Here is a 22,697-nt window from a genome sequence, read left to right as displayed (position 1 = left end):
GCTAAAGTTCCCCACATCAGTCATCCCAATAAACTGCTCTGGAACTCAATAATAATCTGTGCATTTTACCTTTAGAAAAGAGCAAATAAGTAAACAAGATATTGTGTATTGAAAATTTAGCAATAGCATGGAAACTGTTTACTCATCTTTTCAGAAATCCTAGGTATACATGTAATAAAATCACTTTTACAAAGTATACATCATCACTAAATTATCCAAATGTCCTGTGCTCTCCTTAATGCAACATGAATGAACATCGATCATCTTATCTCTTGTCTACATAATAATTATTCTCTGATATTTGCATAGAAAGATTCATTAGTGTCAGATCAAAATTGAAAGGCCACCAGTTCTAATAAAAACAAGCAGAATCTATTGCTCTCCAGGAAATTGGGAGCTAGGAAGGCCATTCAAGAGACAAGTTTACAGGGTCTCACCAAGTTAAAAGTGGAAAGACTGGGTACAGTATAAAAAGAGAGAGACTTACCCAAATTAAGATTTGGAAAGTCATGATTTGAACATGTAAAAAGAGAATTGTAAAGTCTCTTTTGGTATTGATCATCGCACTGGTTTATATCACAAAGCGTGGACACAGAAATCATACATTAAATTAGCAAAGATAATCATTTTCCCCTTGCATGTCAGACTTCAAACTCATGGGCCAGGACTTTGTTTCAATTGACTCTGAACAATAGCACCATACATGTTGTATCATGATGGGTACTAAGTGATTCTCAAAAATTATTTTTAAGTAAATGGATGAGCACAAGTTGTGCTGAATTAGAAAGCAGCCATAATTTTGCAAGATCTCCAGAAATCTCTTTGCTTTAACTTTAGGGAATTTTCTACTTTGCTATGGTTTATAACTGATTCTTTATCTTCTATTTATTTTCACAGTTCTTTATAGGTACATGCGCGTGTGCATGCACACGTGCGCGCGCGCGCACACACACATACACACACACACACATACACTTCCAATATAGAAAGGTCATTTAAATGAGATGATGTAAAATACCAGGAGAGAGTCCCCTGATGACATGCCTTATAATCCACATGATTAAAGTTAGAAGTTCATTATTTTCTTCCATCTTATTATCTCAATTCCCACCTTGTTTCTGTTGTAGTCAACAATGTTAAGGCTTCTTCATCTTTCTTTCACAATCTCACATAGAAAATTAAATACTTACTGTACATTTTCTTCTCTATAGTCAATTTCCCTAACAAAAAGTATCTTAAGCAAAATTCTTTTAGGATGAACTGGGTAAATACAGGTATTATTGATACTTATTGGTTTAATAAGTGGTTTTGATACATCAATAATTCTTAGCTCGTTCACTGATAATCATATCATTTCTGTTTGAGAAAAAGGTAGGATGCCTCCCTCTTTTTAACATGTCATGTCTTCTACTGAAGGAACATGGAAGTTCAGGGAGTAGCCCACAGCATGGTGTAAAGGAACAATGAAAATTGAGGGACTATCTGAAAAAATTTTAAATGATAATTATGATCCCTTATACTACTGACATTTATGATCCCTTGTTTTTAATTTTTTTGTATAAATTTACTACTTTAAGTAATGATAGTAGTTCATATTTATCAAGTTTTAATTTTTATTAACTACTTCTGTTCCTCTGTTGATTCAGTTACTACTGAGTCTTTAGGTTGAATGCAAACTGCTTTGGGATCTAAGAATACAAAATAATGTAGTGTGAAGGGTACTGAAAATCCACTAAAGTCATAGATTCAGAGTTCATTCTGCCCGCTGATTTTATAGGAAGGGTTGTCTACATTGTTTTTGAATGTCAAGGTTCAGGAATGTCAAGGTTGAGGAGTGTAAGTATCTTTCATATCAGAACTTGAGAAAAAGTTTTAGTACAAGTAGTTTATTTGATAGTTGACCATAGGAGGCACCATAAAAAAATAGGTTAAGAGAAGAAAAGCTAATCTAGGATGTGCTAATGAGAAGGTTACCACTGCAGGCAACAGAAACTCATTTTTGCTAGAGACCTTGGGGATAACAGAAAAAGCATCTCAGAGTTATCTCACCAAAGGGCCAAGGATGTGGGAATATTATTAACCTCTCGACTTTTATTGATCCATTGTTGATCAAGGGCTGCTAACAGGGGCACTAATATCCTGGCATTTCAATCTGTACTCTGTCCTTTCAGGTAAAACATGTTTCTATGGCCCGATAAAGTCCAGAGGCAGAGAGTAGTAGCTGACGCTTGCAGCAGAAAGCTTTTCATCTAACTGGAAACAGTGACTGCCATGGGGAAATGTGCAGGGCACCTCCCTGAGTCTTTCTTGTGACTGCAAAACATATTTAAGAAAAGTCTCTTCTCTTATGGGTATTAGGTTTTTATTGACTACTTAGTTTGATCTACTTGAGTTGTCTCCACCCCACTTTCCTTTTAACAAATAATAATTTGCACTGAAATTTCAAATTAAGGACACTTTGTTCTATGAAAGCAGCATCCAGGATAAAATTTAGAACATAAAAATTTAACATCAGAATTTTAAGAATTTTATAAATATTCACAATATGAAATAGTAGCATATCTCCCAGTATTTCAACTTTACTCCCTTCTCTGAATGAGAAAAGTCAAATCCAAATGCACTCCATTCTAGGTATTTTAATTTAAATTACTGGATCATTGCAATAGTCATGATTCTCAGAAGACTCAATATAAAAGGTTTAAGATTATTTAAATATTATTTGTTACTGTAAATACCAAAATATAAAAAATATTAGACCTCTATGTATGTTAATGGCAAAAGTGATTTTACTTTCTTAAGGAATTTGAGAAGTTTTATGAAGGCTTCATAAAAAATATGTTCAGAGACTGACCACCTATTCTTCCCCCCCATACATAGCACAGTAGACAAAATGACAGACAAATGATCTATGACTCCATACTCAAAGAAATATCTTTAGCGGGCCATAGAATGAGAAAGGCTTTTGTAAGTTCATAGAATTTTAGCTCTTGTCCTTTCCAGGGAATGGCAAGTCCAGGTTAAGTGAACCTCCATTCCATGCTGTTGTAGCACAAAAGCAGTCATAGACAATATATAAAGAAATGATTATGCTGTATTCCAATAAAATCTAAAATTAATATAACTTTCTTGTGTCACACAATATTCTTCTACTGATTTTTCAACCATGTAAAAATTAATTCCTAGCTAAAGGGCTATATAAAAATAGGTGATAGGCTGGATTTGTCCAAGTATGCCAAACTTTGTCTTAGTACAATTTCTTTATTTTGCAGGCAAAAAATAGGATACAAAAGGGTAAGCAACTTACTTAAATGTACATGAATGTTTTGTAGCAGAGGTAATCATATTTTGTTAAAATGTCTTAAAGCTGGTACATATTGGCTATTTATTTTCACATCTTTCCTTAATTATAGGTCCCAAGCAACATATTCTCCTTTACTTTGAGTAATATATCATTTAAAGGATCAGACACACATCAAATGAACTTTCTCCTGAATCATTTTGAGATATACCTGTAGTGTTTAAATATTGCAGTATGGGATTATATTGGCTCTGTACACATAAGTACCTGTATTATTAAATTAATTATATTAAATGGCACATAATATTCCAGATATATGATCTAAGCAGGTATTAAAAAAAGCAGATATAAGAAATGGTAAATCCTTCTGTCTTATATGCTAATTTGGTCATTAATGTTTTAAAGACTCATAAGCAGCATCTACATGAGAAATTGAACATTGATAGTAACACTGGTATTTGAAATATATCCACAGTGGGATATTATTCAGCCTTACAAAGAAGGAAATCTTGCCATTTGTGACAATATGGATGAACCTGGAAGATATTATGTTCAGTGAAGTAAGCAAAACAGAGAGAGACAAATGCAGCATAATCTCACTTACATGTGAAATCTAAAAGAAAAAAAGGAAACTCATAAGTAAAGAGTAGAATGCTAATTACCAGGGGCAGAGGAGGGTTGGGAAGAATTGGGAGATGTTGGCCAAAGTATACAAAATAGGAAAAATAAGTTGAAGGGATCTACTGTACAACATGTTGACTACAATCGGTTAATAACAATCTGTGGCATACTTGAAAAATCTCTAAGAAAGTATATTTTAAGTGTTCTCAACCCACAAAAATAAGCACGTGAAATAATGCACACATTAACTCTGGTTAGCTATTCTACAATGTATGTGTATTTCAAAACATCATGTTGTATATCACAAATACATATAAATTTTAGTTGTCAGTTAAATTAATAAAGATGAATAAGCAACATCTACATGAGAAATTTAGTTTTAATAGCAACACTGGTATTACAAATAGACATGTTGCTGCCATTTAAATCATGTTTTTAATTTTACTACGAATATACTCCTGCACTTTAAAAGTAAACCAATCTCAATATTTGCAACCCAAATCTATTTTATAAAACCACACATAACTCAGAACTGACATATTTGGAGAATAGATTGTCAGCATTTTCAAAGACAAGAAAATACAGAAGGCCTATTATAATTAAACCATTATTCCTCTGAAATATTCCAAAAGATGAAATCATAATCTTGAAAATTATACTTGAGACCAATAAATATTTTGGAAACAAATTTATTTGTTCTTCATCACCAAAGGAGCACCCTTGATGGTAGAAGACACTCCTGTCCTTATGAGTTTAGCATTTTCAGAGATAAAATTGTGTTGTTGAATTGGCATGTTGTCATACATCTTGTTATTAGTATCAATTTTGGCTTTTACTTTCATCGGTGGCCGGGTTGCTTGAGGTAAACCATTGACCTCATACAAGTAGTACATTTCTGCTGTCTGGAAACAAAGAGAGGGAGAGATTTTATATGAAATATCCAGGTTCAAGAGAGCTACTATACAACATGTTGACTATAGTTAATAACAATGTATAGCATACTTGAAAGTCTCTAAGAAATTTATTTTAAGTTTTCTCAAAACACACACAAAAAAAGCATGTGAAGTAATGTAGAAAAATGTAGGCGAAAGTTTACCATATTAAGCATCTTCTTTTCTCCATGTAGGGTATGGGAAAGGTACAAAACTGAAACCACCCATAGTGACAAAAAATTAATGTGGAAAATGAATTAAGGAAAGCATCTGGCTTTATGAATTAAAAATCATTTGCTGAAAAAAATCTCTCAGTTAGAGGTTTGTCCTGTAAGTGAATGAAGCACCCATCTCATATAAAGAAAAGCAATCTGTTTGGTTTGCAGAAGACTGCTGTCCAGCATGAGGTATAAATAGGAGAAAATATCTTTTAGGATAAACTCATTCATGAATATTCAAGTGTAGCCACAGGAATGACAGGCAAAACATATTGATCTGATTTTCAGATTATAAAAATATATATATGCATAGCCATTTTAATATACAAGGAATGTTATAAGATCACTGATAACACTCATAATCTAAATTCAAATGAGTACAACTTATATGGGGACTTGTTTAAAATGTCTTCATTTTTTTATGTGTATATGCATAGAAAAGCCATATTGAATTGGCAATTTAGCATTTTCGATATGTTTATGTTTATACCTAAGTCCCATTCCTCTTGCAGAGTTTTCTGAAGCCACCTGTTTTTATATAGGCTTTGTTCTTCACACAAAGATTTGTACCATGCATGGTCAGAAAACTCATTCAGGATAAGTTCAGACCAAGTGAATACTGCAGTGCCCTGGGCTTGATGTGTAGTGTGATATCTATCAGTGAATATTGATTCAGTGTGGGAATTTATTGCACATCTGTCATAGCTTTATTTTAATCATATCTTTTGATTTTTATCTAGTGCTTGTAGTAATTATATATTCAGAATCAATGAGTCAAAAGTGGACCAAAACAAGAAGCATAATACAACTGGGTTAAACAACATTTTACTTCACATGAGGATGTTTAATTTGAAAAAACGAAGCAACATTTTGATGATTTTGCATATGTCATGAATTTTTCCAGTACATTGACCTACTTCACAGATACAAATGAGGGAGCTAAATGAAGAGACCTGCACCATACCTGGTACTAAGTATTAAGATTTAAGCTACATAAAGGGCCCTGCACCCATGCCTGGCACTTAGTGAGTACACGTGAGTGAGATATATGAAGGGATATATACCCCTACCCAGCACTTTGTTTGTACAAATGAGAGCTACAAGTAGGGACTTGTACCTTTGCCTTCACTCAGACCCTTTGAAAATAATTACCTGTTAAAAACGTGATTTTAACATCCCAATTATATTGCATGCATTTCAAATGAAATTTAAATTTTACAATAAATGATGCTCTGTGTGTATGTGTGTGTGTGTGTGTGTGTGTGTATCTGTGTGCATTAGGAAGTTGTCCATACCCTTCATTCCAATATGCTATATAATAATAATAAGCTTATTTTATAAAGTAACGATTAAATATGGGTTTTTTTACTTAAAATTTAAATTTCTTAATCCAATTGTGAATAAAAGCAACTGCCCATGTATGTTTATAAAAACATTTAAAATATATAGCTCTATATCTTCTACCCACAATCTCTCTTTGAAAATATAAATACAAAACAGAAGTTAAAATCATATAAAAATAAATTAATATTTCCTTATTACTAATGTCTCATAGAATAACTGTGTTGACTTTTTTTAGATTAGAAAATATAGTTTATTTAAAAAGTAAATTAGAGAGAGAGAGAGACAGAGACAGAGACAGAGACAGAGAGACAGAAAGAAAGAGGAGATTCACCTCCCCAAGTTAGGGAAGGGAGCCAAAGCCAGGAAACATGTTGACAGCCATAGCTCAAAGAGCACATGGCCACAGTAGAATCTGGTAAGACAATTGCTAACTGTGTTGAGATTTATAAATGAATACCAACTTGACAATTATACTTCTCAATTATTTAAATAAATAATTTTTTAAAAAATTAAACAGATTAAAATTTTACATTTAGGCAACATCTCTGGCCAAATCCAATGAACTCATGGAATAAATAACTAAAGTTATGTTTTTAAGTGTATATTTCTTTGAATGGAAACAATGAATAATTATTCATTAGCAGATATGGTCTGTGTCCACCCACATGCCTCAGGTGTTTCTGTTTCACTCTCTGTTTCAACTTTCAGTTGTCAGTACCCGCACCTCTTTGGCTCAACATTGTTCAGAAACTCCAAAAGGCTTTTCTGCTGATGCCAGAGTTTTTAAAAAAATTTTAATCTTTTTGTGTGTGTGTGTGTCAGAGTCTTACTCTGCAGCCCAGGCTAGAGCGCAGTGTCATGGCCCAGCGTGGTCTGGCTGGGCTCAGGCAATTCTTCTGCCTCAGCCTTCCAAGTAACTGGAACTACAGGCACGTGCTACCATACCTGTCTAATTTTTTGACATATTGTGGAGAGGAGGTCTCATCAAGTTGCCCAGGCTGATCTTGAAACCCTGGGTTCAGGCAATCCTCTCGCCTCAGTCTCCCAAAGTGCTGGGATTACAGGCTTGAGCCACTGTGCCCAGCCTGATGCTAGAGTTTTAATAATCCCTGGGAGCATTTTTCAATTAATGATTATAATGGTGGTAGTTGGTGTATAAACACCCCAACTTTCTCCCTTCCTCGGATGTGAAAAATCTGAGATGTGCATTCCATACCATTTCCCAGAGATCTTTCATGAGATTGATTTCTGGTTGTTTACTGTAGCAGTTGCCTTGATAAAGCACCCTTTATTGATTTCCTTTTCTTCTCTATCTCACATCCTGGCTTCCTTACATCTGTTTCTTGAGATAACATGCCAAATATGTTACCTGGATCTGAAATCTTATTTTAGGATCTACTTCTGAGGAATTACAAACGAAGACATTTGCAATGGCATTTCCTACAATTTTATGCTGATGATCAATTTCTTTAAAAACAGTGAACTAACATCCACATTATTAATGTCTGGTTATGCCTCTAGTTATAACTGGGATATCTATATATCAATATTTCTTATATATTATAAATAAAATAACAATCAAATATAATATAAAAGTAAAGCATCATATGTTTTATCTTATATAATTCTAACAGTTGTCACATTTTTATAAACTACTTAAGAGCTATCATAGCCACCACGGAAACTTGAGCAGATAGATTTACTACTCTCTTTGATAGCTCAGGTTTTTTTGTAAAACAGACTAAATAAATTAACTTCAGTTTCTCAAACTAGTGCTATTTAACTTGTTTACTAGTGAAAAAAGACAAATTTTAATAATTTTAAATGTGATTTAATTGAATACAAATTATGAAGCTTGTTGGCAAGATTGTTGGGGTTTGAGGCTAATATTTAATTATGCTGTTCTTTTTTTTTTTTTTTTTGACTTGGAGTCTCACTTTGCCACCTAGGCTGGAGTTCAGGCATGGCCACAACAGCCTCCACCTGCTGGGCAGGTGATCCTTCTGCCTCAGCCTTCCAAGTAGCTGGAACCATAGGCATGCACCACCATGCCTGGCTCATTTTTTGATTTATTGTAGAGACAAGGTCTCGCCATGTTGCTCAGGCTGGTCTCGAACCCCTGAGTTCAGGCAAGCCTCTTGTCTCCATCTACCAAAGTGCTGGGATTATAGGTATGAGTCACAGTGCCCAGCCTAATTATGCTGTTCTTAAAACTCATTTTTTTGCAAATGAAGCATAATGAAGAAAGATTATATAGTTGCAATCATTGACTAATGCTTAAAATCAATAACTTAAAAAATGGTAAAATGTAAACAATCATTTTGACTTCTCTGTTTAAATTGTCTTCACATTTATCATGTGAGTGCACACTGTGTTATCATTAAGAGCAAGAATTTGGACTCAAACAGACACATAGTGTTTTAATAATGATTTTAAGACCATTGGTTTGATATATGCAATAACATTTATGAATCTCAAGGGCATTATACTTAGCACAAAGAGTTAATTTCAAAAGGTTATACAGTGTATGAGTCCATGTATATAATAGTCTAGAAATGACAAGTTTTTTTTTTTTAAGTAGGAGTCTTACTCTGTTGCCCAGGCTGGAGTGCAGTGACATGCTTATGGCCACCACAGCCTTGACCTGTTTCAGTCTCAGCCAGCCAAGTAGCTGGAACCACAAGTGTGCACCACCACACCTGGCTGATTTTTTTTTTTTTTATTATAGAGACTAGGTCTTGCAAATTGCCCAGGCTGGTCTCAAACCCTTGGACTCAGGCAATCCTCTTGCCTCTCCCTCCCAAAGTGCTGGGAATGCAGGCGCAAGTCACTGCACCTGGCTAAAAATAAAAAGGTTCGTGACAGTCAGGGGTAGGGTGGGAATTATAGTGCCGGACATGTTTAACACAAGGTAACCCTTTACACAGAAGGTAAGAAAAGCAGGGGGTATACAGGTGAAACAGGACTGGCCATAAGTTGATCAGTTTTCATATTGGATGATTAGCGCATAGAGATTAATTATTCTCTCTATTTTTGCACATATTTGGAATTTTCCATAATGAAAGTAGAACCAAAAAATTGTGATTTCTTAAGCATGTTTCAATCTTAGGTTTCTCCACATAAGCTTTATTAAATTGTATCACTTTAAACTAACTGAAAGTGGCATATTGTCAGTTGATCTCATATATCAACTTATTCTTTCACATAAAATCTTCAGTTTTGCTGCCAGTAATTTAATTGTCAAATCAACACGGGGAGACCAGGCACAGATTTTGTTGGTAAAGTATCCTAAATAGCATATTTCAGAACTGTCCACTGTATGCTAAATAAAAAGAACTTAATTATAATTTGCAAATCTTTTTAAAGATGCTATTTAATTCTTTAGAGTAAACAAGCAACCATAATAACATGATTACTTTAAATTAAGTATTAATGCAGGCAATAGGATATATACAGCAATGCAACAAAGGCTTTATCTTCTTACTACCTACATTGTAAGGGCTCTTAGAAAGATGAAAAATAGAAATAAACTTTTCAAACAATATTCAGCATTTTATTTTCTCTGTTCACTAAAGCAATAACAATTCTACCTATGGCACTGTAAATTATTGCTTGATTCAGAAGTTTAGAAATCACTTTGGCACCAGGAGTTGTGTGTTACAATATGGTAACGTGTTCTTTGTGCCTGTGCTACTGAAAGTAGATGGTGGTAATAGTTATCTTTTCAGAAGTAATTTGAAAGTTGTCTTTAGCCTAAAAGTTCTTACCTTAAAATATGCGTGAAATTTTATAGAGATACTTTGGTTACTGGATGAATTTTTTGTTTTGATTTTTATTATAAAGATGTGGTGTACATTTCAGGGTTAGGTATATAAACATTGGTCATGCAGGTACCCTTGTTGATGAGGTATGCCCCTCCCTCCCATAGCAGTTTCCCTCAACTGCCAATCCCACTCCCCTCCCCTGACAGTTTCCCACTACTGCCAATTGCTTTCTTATAGCATTATAATTGTTCAAGTTCTGTTTATGAGTAAGAACATATGGAACTCTGTTCTTTGTTTCTGTGATAAATCACTGAGTATGATCGACTCCAAATCCATCCAAGTTGTTGCAAAGTCCATACATTTGTCCTTCTTTATGGTTGCATAATATTACATTGTGTATATGTACCACATTTTTCTTATCCAGTCCAGTTTTGATGGGCAACACAGTTGGTTCCATATTTTTGCTATTGTGAATAGAGCTGCAATGAACATACGTGTGCAGGAGGTATCTTTTTTGTAGAATGATTTGAGTTCCTCCAGGTATATTCCCAATAGGGGAATTGTTGGGTCATATGGAAGGTCAATTTCAGGAATCACCATAGTGTCTTCCAAAGAGGTTGTACTAGTTTGCATTCCCACCAGCAGTGTAGACGCGTTCCTTTTTCTCCACATCGTCACCAGCATCAGTTGTTGTTTGTTTTATTTATGATGGCCATTCTTACCGGGATAAGGTGGTATCTCAATTTGGTTTTGATTTGCATTTCTCCGATGATGAGAGAGGCTGAGCACTTTTCCATGTGTCTGTTGGCTGGCCCGTATATCTTCTTTTGAGAAGTGTTTATTCATGTCTTTTGCCCACTTTTTAAAGGGGCTGCTTATTTTTTTTCCGTTCAGCATGTTTGAGTTCCTTGTAGATCCTAGATGTTAGGACTTTGTCGGGTAAAAATTTGGCAAATGTATTTTCCCATTGTGTGGGCTGTCTCCCTGCTCTCTTGATGGTTTCCTTTGCTTTGCAGAAGCTTGTTAATTTGATGAAGTCTCACTTGTCTATTTTATTTCTTAAGGTATTGACCTTTAGGGCTCTGAATAGGAATTGGTTCCCAGTTCCAATTTTCATAAGGGTGTCTCCTGCGTTTTCTAAGATTCTTATAGTTTGAGGTTTTGCATTCAGGTCTTTGGTCCATTTAGAGTTAATTTTTGTGTATGGTGATAGGTAGGGGTCCTGTTTCAATCTTCTGCATGTGATCAGCCAGTTTTCCCAGCAACATACTGAATAGGTTCGCCTCTCCCCAGTGGTTTTTGCTGGAGGCTTTGTCAAAGATGAGTTGATTGAGAAATTGAGGCTTTGCTTCCAGAATCTGTATCCTGTTCCATTGGTCTATGTGACTGTTCTTGTACCAATACCAGACTGTTTTGATTACTGTAGCCTTATAGTAAGGTTTGAAGTGTGGAAGTGTGATACCTCCTGCTTTGTTTCTTTTGCTAAGGATTGTTTTAGCTATTGGTGGTCGTTTATGTTTCCATATGAATTTCTGCATTGTCATTTCTAGGTCTGAGAAGAATGATGTTGGCAGTTTAATGGGTATTGCGTTGAATCTATAGATTGCCTTTGGTTGGATGGACATCATAACAATGTTGATTATTCCCATCCATGAGCATGAAATATTTTTCCATTGATTTGTGTCTTCTTGGATTTTTTCAAGCAGTGTTTTCTAATTTTCATTGCAAAGGTCTTTCACTTCTCTGGTTAGGAAGATGCCGAGGTATTTCATTTTTTGGTGGCTATTGTGAATAGGATTGTGCTTTTTATTTTGATCTCTGCTTGCTTGTTGTTAGTGTAAAGGAATGCAACTGTCTTTTGCACATTTATATTGTACCCTGAGGCTTTCCCAAAGTCCTTTATCCGTGCAAGCAGGTTTTTGACAGATTCTCTTGGATTTTCAAGGTATAGGATCATATCATCAACAAAGAGGGATAACTTGACTTCCTCTTTTCCTATTTGGATACCCCTGATTTCCTTCTCTTGTCTAATTACCTGAGCTAGGACATCCAGCACAATATTGAACAAGAGGGGTGAGAGTGGGCAGCCTTGTCTTGTTCCAGTTTTCAGGGGAAATGATTCTATTTTCTATCCATTTAGCAATATGTTAGCTATGGGTTTGTCATGTATGGCACTTACTATTTTGAGGTATGTTCCTTCTATACCTAGGTGTTTGAGGGTTTTAATCAAGAAGGGATGCTGTATTGTATCAAAAACTTTTTCTGCATTTAATGAGATAATCATGTGGCTCTTGCTTTTACATCTGTTGATGTATTTAATGATGTATTTATGGTCTTCTGAATGTTGAACCAGTCCTACATCCTGGGGATGAGGCCTACTTGGTCATGGTGGATGATTTTTGAGATGTGTTTTTGGATCCGATTTGCTAGAATCTTGTTGAGGATTTTTGCATCTATGTTCATAAGGGATATTAGCCTCTGGTTCTCTTTCTTTGTTGGATCTTTACCTGATTTGGGTATCAGTGTAATGTTAGCTTCATAAAATGATTTCAGGAGAATTCCATCTTTCTCAATTGCCTGGAATACTTTCAATAGGATTGGTATCAGCTCCTCCTTGTACGTTTTGTAGAATTCTGTTGAAAAGCCATCTGGTCCAGGGCTTTTATTTATTTATTTTTTTTGTAGGTAGTTTTCATATGACAGAGTCAATTTCCTGGGTTGTTATTGATCTATTTAGTGTCTCAATGTCTTCTTGTTTTAACCTGGAGAGGTTGTGTGATGTCGAAAGTCCTCTATTTCATCTAGGTTATCGAGTTTGTTTCTATTAGGTGTACATTGTAATCTCTGATAATCTTTTGTACTTCTTTGGGGTCAGTTGTAATTTGATCTTTTGTATTTCTGATTATGTTTATTTGGGCTTTTTTTTCTTTTTCTTGGTCATTCTGATTAGGGGCCCATCAATCATGTTAATTCTTTCAAAGAACCAGAGTTTTGTTTTGTTGATGTTTTCTATATTTTTGTCCTCTATGTCCTATATTTGGGCTCTTATTTTTGTGATTTGGATTCTTCTGCTAAAGTTGGGTTTTGATGGTCTTCTCTTTCTAGTTCCCTTCGGTGATTTGTTAGGCTCTCTCTTGTGATCTTTTCATTTTCTTGATATGTGCTCATAGAGATATAAATTCCCCTCTTAAAACTGATTTCATGGCATCCCAGAGATTTTGGTAAGAGTTTTTTCATTTTAACTTGTTTCCAGGAATCTTTTGATTTCTTCTTTGATTTAATGTTGACCCAGTTGTTGTTCAGCATCATGCTGTTTAGTGTCCATGTCTTTGTGGGCTTTGGGGAAATGTTGTTGGTTTTGATATTTATTTTTATCCCACTGTGGTCTGAGAATGTACATGGCAAGATTTCAACCTTATGGAATTTGTTTATCTTGATTAATGGCCAAGGATGTGATCAATCTTGGAGTATGTTTCATGTGGTGATGAGTAGAATGTATAATCTGTAGGTATCTACTAAGTCCATTTGGTCCAGTGTCAAGTTTAGGTTCTGGATCTCATTGATTTTTTGCCTTGATGATCTATCTAGGCCTCTCAGTGGGGTATTTAAGTCCATTGCTATAATAGTGTTAGAGTCAATATTTTTTTAAGTTTATTTAGTAGTTGTTTTATAAATGCTGGTGTTCTTATGTTGGGTGCATATATGTTTAGGATGGATATTTCTTGTTGATAGATTGAATCTTTTATCTTTATGTGGTGTCCTTTTGCATCTTTTTAAATTTTTGATAGCTTAAAGGTTGTTTTGTCTGATATTAAGATTGCAACTCCTGTCTCCTTTTGTGATTCATTTGCCTAGAAACTCATTTTCCATCCTTTAACTTTGAGTCTGTGTGTGTCCCTTGTAGTAAGATGAGCCTCCTGGATGCAGCAAATAATGGGGTCATGGTTTCTTTTTTTTTTTTGAGTTGGTGTCTCACTCTGTCACCCTGACTGGAGTGCAGTGGCTGCTCCCAACCACCGCAGCCTCAACCTGCTGGGCTCCGGCGATCCTTCCGCCTCAGCCTTCTGAGCAGCCGGAATTATAGGTGTGCGCTACCACGCCCGGATGATTTTTTGATTTATTGTAGCAATGAGGTCTTGTCAAGTTGTCCAGGCAGGTCTCGAACCCGCAGGCTCAGGCAATCCACTCACCTCAGCCTCCCAAAGTGCTGGGATTACAGGCTGAGCCACTGAGCCTGGCTGGGTCATAGTTTCTTATCCAGTCCACCATTCTGTGTCTATTCAGTGGTGCATTTAGTCCATTCACATTCAGGCTAATTATGGAAATGTGGGGGTTTATCCCTGTCATGAGGTTCTTATAGAGTTGTTGTTGTTCCTGTTTGTTTGTTGCCTTTCCTTTGGTTTTGGAGTTGATTCATGTGTGTTTTCCATCTTTTCCCTGTACTTTTATGAAGAACATTGTCATTCTTTTCTCCTTTTCTTCTGTGTTTAATACTTTCTTAAGTGTTTCTTGTAGAGGTGGTCTGGAGGGAGCATAAGTTCTTAGGGATTGGATGTCTGGAAAGATTCTAATTCTCCCTCACTGATGAAGCTTAGCTTGGCTGGGTAGGTTATTCTTGGTTGAAATTGTTTATATTTGAGAACTTTGAAGATTGGGCTCCAAGCTCTTCTAGCCTGAAGGGTTTCTGTAGATAAATCTGCTGCTATTCTAATTGGTCTTCCCTGGTAGATATTCTGACCTTTTTCTCTTGCTGCCTTTAGGAATTTTTCTTTTATACCTACTTTGTTTAGGTGAATTATTATGTGTCTGGGAGTTGGTCTTCTCATTTGTTGTCTTGCAGGGGTTCTCTGAACCTCCTGTGTTTGAATTTTTGCACCACTGATGAGATGAGGGAATGTTTGTTTCAAGTTGGTCTCTGTCTCTCTGCCTCAGAAGTCCAATTACTCTTAGGATCAGTCTCTTGAAATAATCATTCATCTCTTAAAGGTTTTATTCTGTCTTTTTAAGCTTCTTTTCTATGTTTTTGACAGTATGGATTAGTTCTGTATTTTAGTCTTCAAGCTCTGAGATTCTTTCTTCTGCTTGGCTAATTCTGCTTTTCATGCTTATTATTTTGTTATTTATTTCAATTGCAGTATTCTTTACTGCTGTTACTTCAGCTATCACTTCCTTCCTATTTTCCTCTTGTCTTTCTTCAATTCTTTTTGTTCTCTCTATTAATGTTTTATTGTCTGGGTTTGTCATATGTGACCACTCATTCTGGGGTCTCTTCATTGTTTGCATTCTGAAGTCTATTTTCTCAGTGTCTTACCTCCCTGGGGTCTGTGTGAGACCTCTATTCTTCTTTTGGTTTTTCTTCATTTGTGCAAATTTTTCTCCCCACTTTTTCCTTTTTTCTCCTCCCCCTATCATCTTTAATTCTGTTGTTCAGAGGTGGAGGGGTTGCTTTTACTTCTGTTTGTTTAATCTCTTATTCTTCCTTATGTATATCCTCTGGTTTTGTTCAATTCTGGAGCTGCACTGTAGGTTGAGGGTTATCCTTTTTGCAGTTTTGAGATTTAATTGAGGGGGATCTGTGATTCAAAATTTATCTGCAGATCCCATTAACCACCAATAGGTGTATGGATAATCTGGAACCCACTTCCCACTGCCTTGCAATCTGTCCATGGAGTGGCATTATAGGTTTACTCCCTGGAAGCAAAATGAGGTAAGACAAGGGAAAATAATGGAACAGGGAGTGGGGAGAAGAGGGATGTGGAGAAAGAGAGGAATAAGAGGGAAAACAGGCAAACGTACCAACTAACAAATAGAAAGAGACATAGAGACCAATACGAGTAAAAAGAAAAACAACAACAACAAACCAAGAACCATACAAGAAAACGAAAACATACAATCATACAAACATACAAGCTAACCAACCTCCTTATTGGTGTGCTATTCCCCTATACAAAGATGAGATCTAAAAAGAAAAAATAAAATAAAATAGAATAGAATAAAGTCAGTAAACTAACAGAACCAAAGGAAGTATGAAAATGTTATTCATAACAGTAAGAAGAGAGAGAAAACAAGATGAGTAAGACAAACAGACAAAGAATTAGGAAAAAAAAATCAAAACGGGAACCAAGCACATTCTGAGACTTTTTTTAAAGTTCAATGTCCTTTCAGCTCTGATTTCTAGCTTTCTTTGCAGGCTGGTAGATTTGTTCACAGTTTGGGTCAGTTACCCCTGGCCTGCTGTGGAGGCTGGTTCAGATCTAGGCTTCCTGCCAAATCTGCCACTTGGATCTGGTCTGTGTCTATTTAGCATGTGGGAGGGGCTTCTGCCCGTTCCATTTTGATGTTGTTACCTTGGATCCCAAGCTGGGAGATGGGGCTGAGCCGGGTGGAGCTGGTCTCACAGCTCCAGCTGATCTCTTTTTCTTCTGCAACTGGAGACTGCCAATGCAGGCTGGGCTGGGTGGAAATTGGAGGCTGCCCTGGGTGGAGGGAGCAGGCAATGATAGCGGGGTGGCAGCTGCTGCTTCATTTTGTGTGGGAGGAGCTCCAGGAGCCTGGCTCCAGGTAAGGGGTGGGGCATGGCAGTGGCGGCAGCGGCGGCAGTTTCAATAGTGCAGTGGTAGGGGGGCTTCATGGATCCAGGAGTCATGGGTCGCTGCAGGCAGGGGCAGGGCGATAGCCGTGGCAGAGGCAAGCAGTGGCTGCAGTGACTGAGGCGGCAGCTGAGGTGGCTAAGGTGGCAGCCGAGCAGCATGTGAAAAGCAGGCTGCCAATGATGGCAGCTGCAGCCCCTGGGGAAGAGTTAGCATCTTTTTGTGTGTTCTCTTTCACGGAGGGTCTCACGGACCAAACTGCCCCATCGCCCACCATCTTGCCAAAAGTCGCAAAGCGATGAATTTTCAAAATTATATTTGCCTTAACTATTAATAAAAATTATCACTTTAAATGATTTCTATATGAATGACTTACTCTACATTATGTTTTGCAATTCAAAATACATTTTTACCTTCCATACTACTTTTTTTCATTTTAAACATCAAAATTTTGACAATACTTTGCCATAATTAAAGGCTCTGAAATCTCTATCTCAAATAACCTAGAGTTCACAAAGTTCTTGAATAGGTATATTACAGAAAATGATATGTGACTATACAAATCACTTTGCAGTCAGTATTTGTCTCTTTCATATTTCTTTAAAACGGAATACAAGTAATTTTTTACTTTCCCTTAGTGTTGACAACTTTTTAATATGCTATATTTAAAATTTTATTATTGAACAAAAGAAAAGTAAAACAAAACAGAGCAGTTAGAATGAATTGACTTTTGCAAGGTAATATTGTTATTCTTTACCTGTGACTATTTGGTAAAACATTCTCTCTTTGTCATTTAATGCCTTTAGGTACATCAAACATCCTTGACAGAACTCACCTGTATTGCTAATGTTGCTTTGTATTTCTTACTGTACATCCGAGGTTTAAATCCCACAACAATGAGAGTTCCTTTTGCAGTAAAAGGAAGAAGTTCTCCAACCTGAGGTTTTACAAAAAACTCCGGATCACTACCAGGTAAGAAGTATGCGGTGAATGGCTCAGAAGCTCTGGAACAAGAGTGTACAGATTAACCTGTTACATTTGATTATTATTTTTTTCTCTTTCTGAGAGTTTGATGAATATAATTTGAATTCTGCTATAATAGGCATAGTTAACCAATCATGCTAAATGCTTACCAAGTAATAGTGAGAAGGCATTTAAAAAAAATCACTGAAAAGTGTTATTCTTCTCAGGGTAACAAAATAAATTCTAAATATTTTTAAAATCACATTTTACATTTATAGTATACAAGGGAAAATAATTTCCCTATAAAAATTGGAAAAATTCAGTGTCCTAAATGAAAACTCAGGCATTTATAAATAAATTCAAACATAAAATAACTGACCACTGACACTATCATAAAGTCTTTGTTTCTACTACTATTTCATAATAATATTTGCTCACTCCCTTTGAGCTTTCCACTTGCTAAGTAAGATAAAAGCACTTTATAATGTCATTAAAGATTCTTGGGCCTGAAAATGGTTTGCTGTGATCTGCAGTGAATTCAGTGACATTGAAGATTCAACTATCTTTATATTAAGATTGACTACATTTGAGATAAGCACTGTGAACAAAGTTGAAGAATTTCTTGGTAGAATAAGGCAGGAGAGGGGCACACTGCATGGGAAGTTGTGAGAATTTTAAAATCCAAATGGACAGAAGAGATGAAGGTAAAAGATCAAGTGCAGCCTCAAAGACAGATTCAACAGTGAAATATAGAAGAGGACACAGGGAAGATTCAGGGTGGAGTTTACTTATTCTTTCAGTAAATATGTATTGAATATCATGACAGAAGGTTTGAGAACATGGTCTAAAGATTAGAATCATAGATTAGCTAATAGTGTTTTAGTCATCATTATCATTGTTTTGTTTTTTTTAAAAATAGTTTGCTACCAGTGCTAGGCAATGATGAGTGATCCCAGTAAATGAGAATAAATAAGACAGAATGCCTATGGAAATTATATCCTCAAGATGGCAGAACAGAAACTCCCAGATCCAACTTCCACCAATGAAGAAATTGATTCAACAACAATACAGGTAATAATTTCCTTTGTGAGAAATCCTGAAACCAGTGACGAGGCCTTTGTACCACAGTAGAGCATGAAGCAAACCATATTGAAGCTAATGGAAAAATTCTTGGCACCCTATTGCCATAGCCCCTCTTCTGGGATTAGTACCACATCATCAGAAAAAAATACTCAGTTCCTGGCTTACCTCTGGGAATGAATTAGTGAACTCAAAGACAGAAGAACAGACCAGACATGCAATGTTACAATTTTAAGGAAGGATGAGGCTTCACATAGGACTGGTTTCTGACTAGCCTGTCTCAGAATGCTGATGAGGCTGAGCATGCTCTAGATTTCTGGGGGCTACTAAGAACAAAAATAAGAATGGGTGGTATGCTGCTGTTTCAGAGAATTGATATTATAGCAGATAAACATCAGAAAGAACAAGAGATTGAAACCTTTTGAAAAAATTAAACTGAAATATTCCTAGAAATAGGAATATACATGAATAAGTCCAGAAAAAGATATATACTCATATTAAAGATTTGAGAGACCTCCAGAATCTCTAGCAAGGCTGAGATTTACAAGGTCAATCTGTAAAGACTGAAAAAGTAGGGTGCTTTTTTTTCTAATGCACTAATAACAACACAAAGTTACAAGGAATGTAAACCAACAGGGGAAAAAAAGCCCAATCAAAAGAATAAAATACATTTTTAGAAACTGATCACAAAAACTAGAAGTATATGAATACCTGGCAAATAATTCAAAATGTTAAAGATGTTTATTCAACAAGCTCAAGAGAGTGATATGATCAAAATTAGAATCTTAACAGAGATAAAAATATAAAAAGAACCAAACAGAAATTTTGGAGTTAAATAATTCAATAACTTGAATTATTAACTTGAAAAATTTACTAGGGGGACTAAGCAGTAGATGTGTTCAAGAAAACGAATGAATCAGTGAACTCAAAGACAGTGCATTCAAAACTATTAAGTCAGAGAAGCACTAAAAAATAAAAATAAAAAGAGTAAAGAAAGCTGACAGGACTTATAGGACACCACCAATCTGGCCAAATATGCACTATAAACATCGAAGAAGGAGAAGAGAGAGAGAGAGAGAGAGAGAATGAGCAAGAAAAAATTATTTAAAGAAATAGTGGCCAAAAACTTCCAAAATTTAACAAAGAAAATGGACATCTAGATTCAAGAAACACAGTGAATCCCAAATATAATTAATTAAAAAATCCACTCCAAATATATTATAATAAACTTGTCAAAATTCAAAGTCAGAAGAGGAATGACATAAGCAAGATGGCAGACTAGCAGATATCAGCTTTCAGTGCCCCCTAACACAAAGATATTATACAGCTATCCAAAACAAGAATAGTTCTAGGAGGGCTCAAGTTTCCAACTGAGAACCAAAAGAAACACAGTGGGCCGGGCTTGGTGGCTCAGCCTGTAATTCCAGCACTTTGGGAGGCTGAGGTGAGTGGATTACCTGAGCCCGCAGGTTCGAGATCTGTCTGTGCAACTTGCCAAGACCTCATCTCTACAATAAAATAAAAAATAGCCGGGTGTGATAGCGTGCACCTGTAGTTTCAGCTGGGATGTTCGTGAGCGTGCCACTGCACTTCAGCCTGAGTGACAGAGGGACTCCAACTGAAAGAAAGAAAGAAAGAAAGAAAGAAAGAAAGAAAGAAAGAAAGAAAGAAAGAAAGAAAGAAAGAAAGAAAGAAAGAAAAGAAAGAAAGAAACAAAGAAAGAAAGAAAGAAAGAAAAGAAAGAAAGAAACACAGTGGAGAAAAAAAGGAAAATAATTGCATAGAAAGATTATCATACATGAGTCATCTGAAGAGAGCTAGGGAATAAGAAGAAGGGTGAGAGTTATTAGTATAAAACACATGGTGGATACCACTGTGGTACCCAGGATCACAGAGGATCATAACAAAGGATTAAGCACTGAGGATTTCAACAGCCCCTGTGGCAGCTGTGGACTCCCTGGGGTTTCACAGTGGAGATCTCTTTAGTACTTGTCAGCAAAGACTTCAGCAACCTGCCCTAGAGACGACACTGGCAGTTTTGCCACTGAAGTAACCAGCAGTCATTGCTACCAAGGACCTCCTGCTGCTTCACCTAATTCCTCAAGAAAGAGTCAATGTTGTGCTGTCTCTAGATGGGCCACCATCATTCCAATCCCATGCTCCCACTATAACTCAGAACTTCTGTTCTATGCATGCCCATACTCCAGACCTCAACTCTGCTTCCAGACTGGATATGTTTGTACTACCACCAATTTAGTAGTTAATGCAGAAGTTGTGTCTGCATCCCAGACCCTGGAGCAGTGGTTGTTCTGTACATGCCCATGCCCCAGATCCTGACTTCACAGCCCCTCCATAAGTACCTGCACATAGGACACCAGTGCCCCTTGGCACCTGCCTCACAACTATGTTTGAACCAATAGCTGGCCCCTATACCGACATGTGTGTGTACCCTTTAATCTTGCACAGGCAGCCAGGTGGACACCTATCACCATCCCAAAGTTGGCCTGTGCAAATTTTTCAGGTACATGCTTCCAGCCCCCACCTCATGTTCACCTGCTTTTACCTAGACTCTGCTTTTGGCCCCAGCCCTTGCCACCAAGTACAAGTCCATAGCTGCCTGGACTCAAAGGCACTACTAAGTATCTCAAGGGCCTCCACAGCCACCATGGACCTCATATAGTTCTTGCCACGAAGGACTACATAGTTGTTGATGTTACAGATCCCAGCTGCCTGAGTCAATGGGACATTACTTTTTCGCAGTTTGGAGCCATTGCATACCAGCACACTTGGCACCCTGTAGTTCCAGACCAGGCACCAAAGAATACTCTAGGATGCCTCACCCCCACCTCCCTCTGAAGATGAGAGTCTTTCTTTACTGAAACTAATGAATAAAGTCTGGAAGAGGTGACTTTTTCAAGTGAGCAGATGCTTTGCAAGGCTACAAAGATCATGAAGAATTAGAAAAATATTGCACCGCTAAAGAAAAAAAAAATTCATAAGTTCCAACTCAGATAGATCATTCAGACTAAAATTGAATAAAGAAACATTGGACTTGAAGGACACTTTAGATAAAATGGACATAACAGATATACAGAACATCTCAATCAACAACAGCAGAATACATACTTCTCAGGGAACCTGGAATATTCTCCAGGATAGATCATATGTTAGGCTACAAAACATGTCAACACATTTTAGAACATTGAAATTATAACAAATATCTGTTATTTACTATTGTATGAAACAAAAAAATCAATAACAGGAAGAATTTAGAAAAAAACCCACAAATATGTAGAAATTTAACAGCACATCCTTGAACAGCCAATGGGTCAAAAAATAAATAAAAAGGAAATTATATCTTTAGACAAATAAAAATGAAAATATACCAAAACTTGCTGGATGCAGCAAAATAAATATTAAGAAGTAAGTTTATAGTGATAGACACCTACATTAAAAAAGATCTCAAATAACCTACCTAACATTATACCTTCTTGAACAAGAAAAAGAAGGATGAAATAAATGTAAAAAGAACAGAAGGAAGATATATTAAAATTAGAACAAAATAAGTCAAATAGAGAACAGTAAAGCCATAGGAAAAAGTTTACTAAACTAAGAGTTATATTCAGAAAAATAAACAAAATTGACAACCATTAGTGAGACTAAGAAAAAAGAAAGAGGACTAAAATAAATTCACAAATAAAAGTGAAGACATTACAACGAATGTCTCAAAAATTAAAAGGAACATAAGGACCATTGTGAACAATTATATGGAAACAAATTAGAAAGCTGAGAAGGAAATGCATATATTTCTAGTAATGTAAAACTTATCAAGATTGAATCAAGAAGAAATAAAATACTTGAAGGTGGCAATTAAAAATAACAAGATT

General features: G+C 36.1%; 1 protein-coding gene across 1 annotated transcript in view; it reads right to left on the bottom strand.

The window, feature by feature from the left end:
- Positions 1-4,608: 4,608 nt before the first annotated feature.
- LOC103255770 (cilia- and flagella-associated protein 47) overlaps positions 4,609-22,697 on the bottom strand; it is a gene marked incomplete at its 5' end in the record, with an annotated part of 291,791 nt that continues 273,702 nt past the window's right edge. The window contains 2 exons of the mRNA XM_021710301.1: positions 4,609-4,821; positions 17,603-17,771. Coding sequence (XP_021565976.1) covers positions 4,609-4,821; positions 17,603-17,771 — 382 coding nt within the window. The remainder of the gene's footprint in view (positions 4,822-17,602; positions 17,772-22,697) is intronic.

Source organism: Carlito syrichta, unplaced genomic scaffold (genome assembly GCF_000164805.1).
Source record: "Carlito syrichta isolate Samal-C Ts95f unplaced genomic scaffold, Tarsius_syrichta-2.0.1 Scaffold288410, whole genome shotgun sequence".
NCBI classification, from domain to species: Eukaryota; Metazoa; Chordata; class Mammalia; order Primates; family Tarsiidae; genus Carlito; species Carlito syrichta.
Note: the sequence above shows the minus strand (reverse complement) of the source record. Positions and strands in the feature narration are given on the sequence as shown.